We start from the raw sequence: 12,249 nt of genomic DNA, 5'->3' as shown, positions 1-12,249 counted from the left end.
AATGTAGCGGTATTGAAAAGTAAAATCTGCTACTTTGCATTAATAGTTATCAAAGGCTGTGTACTAGTCAGCACAATAACATGCATAATAATACGTGTTTATTCTTAATTAAATGTCATGCGCTCTCATCCCTCTGTAACCGAGATGCTTTTCTGCCTGAGCCAGCAGGGTGTGACTAACAGACTTGCTCACTTGATCTGCAGGAATGCAATGTGTAGAATATGGGTTTCATATCTTTGGATAAAGCGGATGATATCCCATTTGCTTAACTGACTCCAATGTCTCATTCAGACATTGCCCTACGGGTGCGACCTGCATTGGTGTTGGAAGGAAATACTTGATTGAGTTTCCTTTTTTTTTTTAACAGAGTTGCAGTGGAACATCAGGTTCAGGGCCGTAGCTAGGGTAGTGCGGCCGGTGCCATCGCACAGGGCACCACAGGTCAGGGGGCGCTGTTTGGGCCTGTCAAATTTCTGTTTATTATCATTCTTGCTTGTAGCTTCCTCTTATTTCATCCCCAGCATCTCCTGGCCTCTCCTATCTCTTCCCTGGCCCTTCCCCATGAAGCCATGGCCCATTTTTGGGTGCATTATGTCCCTTTGAAAAATGAGGAGGGCGCCAATGCTCTTTCTGGCACAGGGCACCAAAAAGTCTAGTTACGGCTCTGATCCGGTTAACAATTAAAAAAGTATTTTACATTTATGGCTGATATTTGAAAATGAAGTTCTTTATGGCCTCTGTTGCTTTATAAACATTGCTCATGACTGGTGAGCCTGGCTTTCAGCACCACGGAACTGTTCACTGGAACAAGTTTGATGTGCCACAATTTCTACTTCACCTATGTGTGTCCCATATAATTTATTGCTCTGTTACTGCATTGAGCAGATGCTGCACAGACCTGTAACAAACACAGATGGAAAATTATTTTCTCTTATACTTTCCACACCATATATACGTGAGGCCCATTTCCCAGATGTCCTCTTCTGCTCGCATCCTACTTGTTGCCACTTCAGTTTCTGACTTTCAATGTTTGTCTGATATGAATGATGAGGCTGTAATTGCAGCCTGTAGGCAGACTGTGTCCTTGCCTTAATTGTATTCCGCTCTCTCTGTGTGCGCTCGGCTGGTTTTTAATCTGATTCTGCATAGAGCAAAGCAACTATGTCTCCCCTGTCCAACCTATTTAGTTTTCTGTTGCTCCCTCTTCATTCCCAGGGCAAACGCTCATCAAGGTTGGAGAGACTCAGAAGCGTTTAGGGGTTGCGGAACGAGACTTCATCCATTCTTCCTCCATCAACTTCCTCACCCCTCTGCGCAATTTTCTGGAAGGCGATTGGAGAACCATTTCTGTAAGTGAATTAGTCATTAGAGCACATGCACGCAATAGGCACCCCACCATCGGAGATGTACGCAAACCATCGGGTTTGCGTACATCTCTGAATGAGGACCACAGTACAAGGAATTGCTAAGATATTACAATGTATATGTCCTGGTAAGAACTGCGACGATCATTGATAACCCTTATAAAATAGACATCAATAAATGCAGTCAGAAGATGACCATTGATCTTGCAAACACACTAGCAGGCCTCAATGATGCTGGAATTGAGTCAGACACTGAGCTAGTACTGCAAGTTTGCTCACTTTTGACACATCAGGCTCTGTATCCTGATCAGTAACATTAAGTAATACACCCAGCCTCCAAATAATTAGCCTTTAATGATGGGGGTTACCATGGCATATATATATATATATATATATATATATATATATATATATATACACACACCCATACCAATGGCAAGAAGGTCAATAACGGTAACCTGAAACCATGTAAGAACCTTCTGTTAAAGGCTGAAACAATTTAATTATGAGTCTTGTTGGTCTACTTCAGTGGTGTCAAACTCGGGCCCTCCAGCTGCAGTGGAACTACACATCCCAGCATGCATTGCCACAGTTTTGCTATTAAGGCATGCTAAAACTGTGGCAGGGCATGCTGGGATGCGTAGTCCCACGAAAGCTGAAGGGCCCAAGTTTGACACCACTGGTCTACAAAATAAATACAGCCCTGCAAAAACGCAGTATACATGGTAAAGTAAGTAAGATTTCAGTATTATTTTGTTATATTTTGCAGAAAGAGAGGAGAATCCTGCAGAACCGCCGTTTAGATCTTGACGCCTGCAAAGCACGACTGAAGAAGGCTAAAGCGGCAGAGGCCAAAGCCGCGGTAATGTCCCAGCTCATACCGCGCTCTCTCTCTCCCTGTGGGGGGTGTGCATGCGTATCCAGAGCTTGCAGTGGGGCACATTTCCGTATCCATTAACCTCTCCCTGTTAACATGTTTCCGCATAAATCACCCCACTCACATTACAGAATTTTGGGATCATTGTTCCATAGTTAAAGGCACCCAGTCACCTGTGTAATTATCAGCAACCAATAACGTAGTTCTAGATAGCCGAGAGGTTCATGTTATCTGGGGGGGTCGGGTGGTGTGGGTTGGGGGGTTCCTACATTATCATTTCCATCCTAGACTGAGGATTGGGGTGTCTGTGTTTTGGCTGCAATTTACCTCTTCCCTGTGTTTTTAGTTGTATGACGCTCACTAACCTTGTGGTGTTTGTTTTTTGTTTGTTTTTTGTAATTTGCTCAGCTCGAGGGTGATGTGAGTATTGTTGCTGAGGTCATTGCTGTGACAGTTTTTTGTTTCTCTTTCTTTGCATATTTATGTTCATCTGAACACTTTATTTTCCACTGCCTCTGTAACCGCCTTAGTCTGTAGGACCCTCCGCGCCAGGGAGCATTTCAGGGTGTGTAGGAATGGGGATTCTTCAGTACAGGTAGAAAAGTCAGTTCTGTTGGATAGTGAGGGGTATATTTACTAAAGTGCGGGTTTTTAGAAGTGTAATTGTTGCCCATAGCAACCAATCAGCTACTACTTATTTATCTAGCACCTTCTAGGAGATAATAGTTAAAATCTAATCGGTTGCTATGGGCAACAACTCCACTTCTAAAAACCCACACTGTAGTAAATATACCTCTAAGGGGTCTATTTACTAAGCAGTGTTAGGAGACAGAGTGATAAGTGATAAGTCTGTGATAAGGTGCCAGCCAATCAGCTCCCAACTGCCATCTCACAGGCTGTGTTTGCAAAATGACAGTTGGGAGCTGATTGGCTGGCACCTTATCACAGACTTATCACTTATCACTCTGTCTCCTAACACTGCTTAGTAAATAGACCCATCAGTCTGGTATTTTTTTTTTTAATATAGCCTATTATCATCTGTGATGGCCTCATGAGCCAATCATACCACCAATCTAGTCCTCAATATTGCATTGTTCATGCATATGTAATCTTTTTAATGAGAGAGACGGGGCAAAATAGACCTCTTTCCTTGACACCTTTATAAATCTGTAAAAATAATTGTAAGTAACAGAACATGTTTTGTCCAACATCAGCCGCTCCTCCAAACTCTCCTACCAGCCAGCGTTCCTCTTACCCTTCTATAGTGACGGCTACAGCTGTAATCACAGGAGCGCACCGATCTATAACACTTCAGAACAGCCCAACTGTTTACTGAGAGAGAGGTTAAGGGAAACACTTTTCTAACAGTCTGTGGCGCTATCTGTGCAAGTACAGTTGTGCTCATTAGACGACTAGTTTCTTCGGCATGCGCTGCTTTGTTTAGGGGTCAGATTACCATTATTTAACTTAGTTTACAGCAGGGTTGCATAAGATTTGGATTTAGAAATTTAGAAAAAAATAAAAAAACTGATTTATTTGATTTAAATCAGATTTTTGGGATTGAAATAGGATTTTTCAATAAAACATTTTTTTTAAGTAAACGTCTTACATTTTTAAACGTTTATTTTTTAAAAAAATCCTATTTAAATCAAATCAGTTTTTGATTTAATTTAAAAAAAAATAAATCCAATTTTATGCAACCCTGGTTTACAGTCTATAATAGAGCAGGATCCATATATACATCATTTTTTACATGGCATGCACTATAGAACGCAGAACACTGATTACTATTCTATAATGCCGACTTTGATCTTTGGTGGGTACAATGCAGCACAGTACCTCAATCCTTCATCCACTCCTCTGGGGATTTGCCACTGATCTCGTGCCTCCCAGGGCTTGCCTCAAGCATAGAGAACGTCCAAACATGCTACCTGGTTAAGAGTACCAAAACCGTTCAAGCACTGGCTACTATGACGGCCTCCTGCTCTTCCTCGAGCGATGAGCCTGCTGCTACATTAGAGGGAGGTACTGAGTCTAAATTGTACCGCTCTGTACATCCTCTTTAGTAACTTTCATGAGTCTGGGGGCCAAATGTAATAGCTGGCGCGTTGGAGGCACCGCCGTGATTTAACCATTGGAGTTAAAGCAGCAATAATTTAAAGGCAGAACCATGTTGGTTTTGCCTTTTTAAATTATTGCCGCTTTAAAAACTAGTGGCTAAATTGCCGAAATTATGATGTTGCCTGCAACTCGCAGGCTAATACATTTGAGCCTTCAAGAGAATAATTTGATGGTCTGCTCCCCAGAATGAAGAAGTAGATGATTAGTGGGTGAAAGTCTTGAGAGAGGGATAGATTGGGTCTGAATTACAATACCCTTGTACCAATTTAGAGAAAGGTGTTTTATCATCACTGTAGCCCAATTAGAACAGCTTTCACATATAAATATATATTTATGACACTAATCACAACCTGGCTGCTTCCACTGTGTGTAGGTAAGAGGCTCTAAACTTTCTTCCAAATGTGAATGACTGCATGCATTTACACCTGAATGATATGGAGCAGGCCTGCTCTCTTAGCGTATGGCGCATTGCCTGGAGCTGGGGGACGCCAGATTGGCCCGTTCCGTAATGTCTTTAACAAGGGCTAGAAAATAACGTGCTGATGGCTCCAACCAATCTGCTGCAAACTCCATTTCATTTAGTACTTATTGCCAAAAGCTACCAGATAGCTCTAAAACGTTGGTGCTCGGATTGTGTGCACTGGGATCCACGCCTCCTACCTGCTGTTTAATTTCAATATTTCCGTTTCTGCGCCTCTCCTGCTCTGCATGCCGCCCCTAGGCCTCTCTGCACTGGGCTGTGGAACTCTGCATTGCAACTAATTAACTGGACAGAAAAGACTTCTATGGAAGGAGATTCCCTGTGGTGCATCCCAGTGTGTGCAGCATGAGAGATTAATGGTGCTTTGTGCAATGGCTACATCTAGAAATGTCATTCTTGTGCATACAGTTACAGACTTACGTCCTTGTGTAGTGATATAGGAGCTTATTTAATAAAGCAGTGCATCGTGCTGAGCTTGTACCCCAAGACAACCAATCACGTTTTTTGTTTTTTTTTAGACGGCACTTGATCAAGGACTACAAAAATGTTGGCACCTGGCACCATTTTATTAAATAAACGCGCGTGTGTGTTCTTGATGTTCTATTAAATCCCCATTTTAAAGCATAACCCTCGTCTTTACACAGCCATTTTGTGTGCTGAAACTGCATTTGTGAGGTAGTAGCCAATCCCTTCACTAGAACCCGGTGACATCACTGAGGTACTAGGTCACACAGTGATGTGATTGGTTCCCTATAAATAAAACATCATTCATTATTCTCAATAATATTGGTTAGGTCCACAAAATGGCTGGTTCCCAAGTGTAGAGGTGATGGTTAAACATTAAAATGGATTACCTTGCACAGTTGTCATTTGCAGGCCACTACCTATTAGCTGTGCTGAGTCCTCTTTACACAATATTTAGGGCACAAATATACAACCTGCGGCTAATCAACACATTGAAAATGAACGTGGGAGGAGCCTTATTATTTTTATAGCCTGATTTAGAGATGGTATTTAGTTCTAAGCCTGGTTCCCATTTTGTCATTTGCTCTCTGCCCCTTTTTGCCATCCATGTGTTTTTTAATTTTATGTTTTCTTTTGTTTATTTTGTGTTCATCTGTTTTTTTGTTTTGTTTGTTTGTTTTCTCATTCAAATTTTCCCTGCATGACATGAGCTCTGTTCCCCGCAGGCTTTGCCTGATTTTCAGGAGACTCGACCTCGTAATTACGTACTGTCGGCCAGTGCGTCAGCGGTAAGATCAATCTACCCCTCTCCTCCCTTCTTCGGCCCTCGTCAATTCCCTTCCGCTCCTCAGGGTTGAATGTCTAGGTTGGTCACAGCGTTCACAAAATCCTGGCCACACTATTAAATAAGATAGCTTTGTGTCCTGCCATGCACTATGGGGGGTATTCAATTAGCTGCGCCGGAACTATTCAATTAGCAGGGATTAACTAGCACGCAAGTCCCCACAGTCGGACTGAACCTCGCAGCTCATGGAGGTGCGAGGTAAAGTCCGCTGAAAAAAACAAACATCAAATCGGGCTCACGCACGGGGAAAAAAAACACATTGATGCCGCAGTTTACATGGAATCGGTGTGTTTCCGCGCTTGAGTCTCGATTTTTCGGTGCGGAAAAAGGCTATTTAATTGAATAGCTTTTCCCTGCGCCGCAGGGATTTTGGCCGGCAATTAGTCGCGGGGTAAACCCTGCGGCTAATTGAATACCCCCCATATGAGTGTCTTCAGTATTTATTTAAACCATATACAGTATTGTGATCAATATAGATATCTAGTATAATTATTTTTTCTTTTAAATGAAGATAAAAAATAAATAAAATGAATAGTAAGAAATATTGAAGCCATGTATGCACACTGATCACAGTATTAGTATAGATTAATACAGCTGGCATTTGCGTAGCAAATTCCCTTTTTCCTAAATGTTTCCATACCCTGAAGCTCCTAAGTGGACAACAGCAGAGAAATGTGTTTATTATGGGGAACTTACTCAATGTTATCTGTTCTATAAGAGTAGTGTTAACAAGAATCCTTCAGGAAGTTTCAGCTGTGCTTTTAGCCTGTAGTAATGCTTAAACCTCACCAAATGGCATAGGGAGATGTACTAAGCTTTGGAGAGAGATAAAGTACCAAGTAATCGGCTCCTAACTGTCGCTTTACAGTATGTGTTTGAAAAAATGGCAGTTTGGTTGGTACTTTTATCTCTCTGCAAGGCTTAGTACATACACCCCATAATCTTTAATGATAGCTCTCGAAGGTATTTAGGACCCCTACAGAATACGCGTTGCGGCCTATTTGGCTTGCTAAGCCACAGGGTGTATAAGCATGTAAAGGAGCTGCTTTTACCAGATTAGATTGCATTGTTGTTGTCCTTGGTCCTCATGGTTTCTATTCTATTGTATCAGTATGTCTAGTATTGTTGGGCTGATGTTTGGTTACTGTTAGCTGCAGGTCTCACATGTGGTGTCACAGAGTCTGACATTCCATTTGGCATCCTGACGTCACCCCTTCCCCCCTTCACACGCCCTCAGCCACTAGATTCCATCTGCTGCTATCTAGGCCCTTATGGGGAGGGAGGTTGACACCTTGTACTTTTTGAGGTGCTGTGCATGTGACTGACAGGTTAGAGGTAACCTAATGGGACTCTGTACATCTTCCCTAACACTATTAGGAGCTCCGCAAGATCTAATTGATCTAAACGTTAATCACGTTTTTGCCCTGAGGCCATTTCCTGAATTTGTCTTATTGCGCACACTATATCACTTATGAATGAAGTTGACCAGAGTACTGGAAGAGAAGGGGAATATGGGACAGTGACCCAGACTGTGGCTCTCTAGTGAATGATCAGATCTGCAAGCAGGGGGCCTGATTCGCTACCGATCACAACTGCGATTACGCACGCAATCGGCCAATTGTTGCGTCCTGCGCACGCATCACAGTGCGCGTACTGGCCACTGATCGTACGTAATGACTACGCTGACCGACAGGGAGTGCTGTTTGTGGGTGGTGATGGGGGGTTGGTCGGAGTAATGCAGGCGAGCCAGTGCGCTTGAACGCCGTTGCATGGGCGTGCATAAATTATCCACTGCGATGCCCTACGCAGCCTGAGCAGCGTGCGATAAAGTTAGCAATTCCTGAGTAAGGTCAGAACTTGTGCAAGTGTGCGTGAGGCTGCGATGGTACTCGATGTTACTGATGGTTTCGCAGTCTTGCTAAACATTCCGGATGTGTGTGAGGTGAAGTAGGCGTCCTTATGTTGTGCTGCGACGGCAATGAATTAGCGTACTATCGCTATTGCATTCACAGTTGTGATCCTTGCTGAATCAGGCACTAAGGGGTCTATTTACGAAGCAGTGTTAGGAGACAGAGTGAAAAGTGATAAGGTACCAGCCAATCAGCTCCTAACTGCCATCTCACAGGCTGTTTGAAAAATGACAGTTGGGAGCTGATTGGCTGGCACCCTTATCACTTTTCACTCTGTCTCCTAACACTGCTTAGTAAATAGACCCCCAAGTCCGCAACACCCATCTAGTAGCTGTGTAAAGTCGTACACATATATTTGTTGGTTTCTTAATTTATGCCTTATACAAAAAAAAAAAAAAAAGTCAAAGGCCAAATTAAAGGTAGGGTCAATGTGCCTGTAAGGATTTCCAAATACTAAAGTTAGAAAAGCAAAGTCCCTAATCTCAAGTAAGGACCTTTATGATCAGTACCTCACCTAACCTCTACCTTTCCTTCCCACCCCCCTTTGTGAAACATCACTCGCTGTTGTGTTTTGTTGAGTGCCTATGACGTATCTCAGACTCATCTCTCCTGTTACTCTGTGACTGCAGCTTTGGAGTGACGAGGTGGACAAGGTAAGCAGTCAAAGACCGCACAGAAAGCTAATGTCGTGCCCTATGCAGAAAACTGTTTAACATTGCACACAAGGGCCCTCCTCCCAAGTCCTCAGAAAATGGCAACACTAAAAAGTTGTATTAGTTTATTTTTGATGCCCCCTTTTTTTGTGCCTCCAATGTTTGTTTATTTTGCTGTACTGCATAGTGACTTGTGATCTGGGAGCAATAGATCGACTCTGTCAGCCTGGCTCATCTGCTGTCCGAGTGTAACATCGGCAGATATCCACACGCAATACGGCAGCACCGTATTCTGACATTTCACAACATCCGCTGCAGAGAGAGTGCAGGGCTTCTATATAAGCTATGCTCTCTCCTGGTCCTGCTTCCTGCATACCTGATGTCTCTCCTGCTGGGCTGGCTGGAGGAAGTCAGCCCTCGAGAGAGCATGCTGCATAAACAGCAACCTTCATTTAAAGCTCTCTCCCAAGGCAACTTTTTTTTTTTTTCTTTTCTCTTTGCTAATTGCATAGTGAACCAGGCACTATTTAGTAGAGCAAAATAAAAAAAATATAGATGAAGCTATATCTGTAGGGCTCAGTAATAATGTTACTTGATATAGGACAAAATTGGATAAAGCGAGGTGACATCACCGTCCTATGCCAGGGTATGAACCCTCACATTGTAGGTCTGCAGATTGCTCACATTCTGCCAGCTCAGATAGAGAATACCGTACTGCTAGCATGGCAGTATGCTGCAAAAGGGGAGATGTATCAAATGTTCTAGTGGAGCAGTTGAAACTTGACCATAGCAACCAGTCAGCTTCTAACGATCACTTGTCTAGCACAGTCTGTAGAAGGACAGAAGCTGATTGGTTATACCACTTTATCTAGCAGTCTATATAGTGACCGTTAAGCCGGGTACACACCTGACAGATTTACCAACAATTACTATAACACCTGGTGTGGACTGTACACACTATACAATAATTGTTTAGTTTCCAACGATCACCTGGGGGAAAATTACTTTTTACTTTGGGCTCCCGTTCCTTACGGGAGCAATTGTTTGTGCTAATGGGCGCTAATTTCTGCTCGGTCCCCTCCTGAGATGGTGAACAGAAATCTGCGAGAAGTCAGTTTTTTTGGGGTGCCCAAATGCAGCGCACCCAGTACTTTAGACGGGTTTACCTGATTTACGCATCTAAACCCAGTACATTTGGGCACACTGACAGGTCGGACCGGGAATTGTATAGTGTGTACCCAGCTTTAGGCACTCATTGGTTGCTATGGGCAACTTCTCCACTGAAATTAGAGACTCACCCAGGTACAGAGCCATATTCTAATGAAATTGATATTAGAGGACCTGAGTTCTGTCCCAAATTTCAAAAAAAGAAAGAAAGAAAAGTTTTATATGCACCAGTGAGCAGTAACCCATAGTGACCAATCAGACCGCTGTGCTCCATTTTATTTTTTTTCACTGGAATAGAAAGATCTGATTCTTGTCTGCTCCGCCACTGATAGTAACCAATCATAAACTACCAGGGAAGTCCAGGACCAGAGCATTGTGTCCCTCCTGGAGAGGGTCATGTTGGGAGGTATGACATAGCACCATTTTATTAAATAATCCTCTATGGGCCTGATTCGGAGGTGGTTGCTAATCGCATTTCTGCTATGTCTTCATATGCAGCAGGTCTCAGAAGATATACAAACGTCACAGCCACCATCTTTGGTACAGATGCCCACCGCCAGCATCTCAGATCCAGCTGCTTGCGTACAAAGACGCAGCATTGAACAAATATTGGTTGCACCATCAGAAGACAACCCCCCCCCCCCAACGGACACCTCTCACCTACATTTTAGTCACCACTTTCCCGCTCATTTCCGCTAAAAGGTCACTCTGCTTCCTAATCCTCACTGTGGCCACAGTCGCCATCATGGCGCATGCGCTGACTGAAAACATTGGCAGCTTGCGACCAAAATAGACACTGCATCCACCACTGAATCAGGCGCTATATATATCATATGTGTTTTATACATCCTGTCTGATGCAGAACGTGTGTGTCAGTCACACCTGCATATCATACAATTGTGCAGTATGACCGATTACTGAGCCACCAGGCCAGGGAGCCCCTCATGTCTAGTGAGACCACCTGTATCATGTTGGCTGAGGGAGCCTCTGACCACAGATAGCGTTTGGTCTGTTCAGGCACTTGTTTTTTTGTTGTGTAACTATCTGTTGTATCGTTTTGTTTATTATCGCACCCCTACCTAGCATGATCCCCTCTTTCACCAAATAGATTTGCTTTATTGAAGGGTGTTTGAAAGGGGGGTCTGTAATATTTCAAATAAATGTTCTGTTTCTATAAAGTGCTCCTATCACCTACAGACGATGGAGGTGGCCATTTTGTGGGCAGTACTAATATAGAGAATGCAGCCTGTCGGCTGCTAGTCACTAGTGACATCACCGAGGCACTTTTGAGCTGATAGGCTGAAATACCCTGAATATTTTTTTACCATCCCACAAAATGGCTGCCTTCACTGTGATTATTTCTACGAATATGTATTCAATGAAAAAGCTTAAAAACCATGAGTTTTTAATTTTGATAGTTTTAATCCTAGTTTCACTCTGCACCCACATGCTATTAATATTAATTTGATGCCCATTTAGATTAGGCAGGAAGAATTGCTTCAGCCATATCCCAAAACCACTCGGCTGCTAGAATACATTCCACCTCCCCCCTCATTTGCTTACAGTGTCACTGGCAATAGGGAGGGGTTACATGCAATGCAGTTCAAGATAAAGGAGATTATATGATCAGTGTATGTACTAAGCCGTGGAGAGAGAGCGAAACTACCAACCAATCGGCTTCTAACTGCCATGTTAGACTGTTTGAAAATATGACACTTAGGAGCTGATTGGTTGGTAGTTTATCTCTCTCCACTTTTTCACTCTTCTGGGCTTAGTACATCTCAGTGTTTTATTGTGTTCTTTGGCATAAAAAAGGTTAATTCAAGGTGACAGGTCCATTTTGGAGGGTGTTTATTTGAGTAGTTCACTAGATCACCCATTTTTATTTAATGTTTTAATTAAATATTCTGCTCCCTTCGGTCCTCCCTACTGTCATAGGGTTAATGTGATAGATAAGTAAGAAGTAATTATCTTGATTAAGCATGGCTCTTATTTAATTCAGTAGTGCATTAGACTAGGATTATGCAGCACGTCTATAATGTGCAGTCAGTCTGATATTGGCATCATCTATTTGCAGTAGATGGCACTAATGAACACATCTGCATGCTATGGGCTTATGCATACTTACTAGACCAACTTTCATCCAACCATCCAACTAGTTGATTGGTTGGAATGGAAATCTGGTAACGTATGGGAGTAACTGATGATCAGCAATTTGCTCCTAAATGCCAGAAAACAGATAAAAATGGTCATCAGACAAGTTTGTTAAATGTTTGATCTAAACAATTTGTTCAAACAACATTTTATGTCCATTTTCCGGCGTTTGGGAGCTAATTGCTGATTGTCATGTGCTTACATACCTTACCA

General features: G+C 42.8%; 1 protein-coding gene across 8 annotated transcripts in view; it reads left to right on the top strand.

The window, feature by feature from the left end:
• The window catches only part of SH3GLB2 (SH3 domain containing GRB2 like, endophilin B2), a 60,771-nt gene that overhangs the window by 24,514 nt on the left and 24,008 nt on the right, over positions 1–12,249 (top strand). For 2 of the 8 annotated variants that reach the window (XM_088453449.1, XM_088453447.1), the window contains exons 4-8: positions 1,216–1,349; positions 2,134–2,226; positions 2,650–2,661; positions 6,034–6,096; positions 8,692–8,715. In XM_088453449.1, the coding sequence (XP_088309575.1) occupies positions 1,216–1,349; positions 2,134–2,226; positions 2,650–2,661; positions 6,034–6,096; positions 8,692–8,715 (326 nt within the window). The remainder of the gene's footprint in view (positions 1–1,215; positions 1,350–2,133; positions 2,227–2,649; positions 2,662–6,033; positions 6,097–8,691; positions 8,716–12,249) is intronic. The other 6 variants (XM_088453451.1, XM_088453448.1, XM_088453454.1 and 3 more) reach the window with 4 other exon arrangements.

The sequence above is a fragment of the Taudactylus pleione genome, unplaced genomic scaffold (genome assembly GCF_031769625.1).
Source record: "Taudactylus pleione unplaced genomic scaffold, aTauple2 ptg000579l, whole genome shotgun sequence".
Lineage (NCBI taxonomy): Eukaryota > Metazoa > Chordata > Amphibia > Anura > Myobatrachidae > Taudactylus > Taudactylus pleione.
Note: the sequence above shows the minus strand (reverse complement) of the source record. Positions and strands in the feature narration are given on the sequence as shown.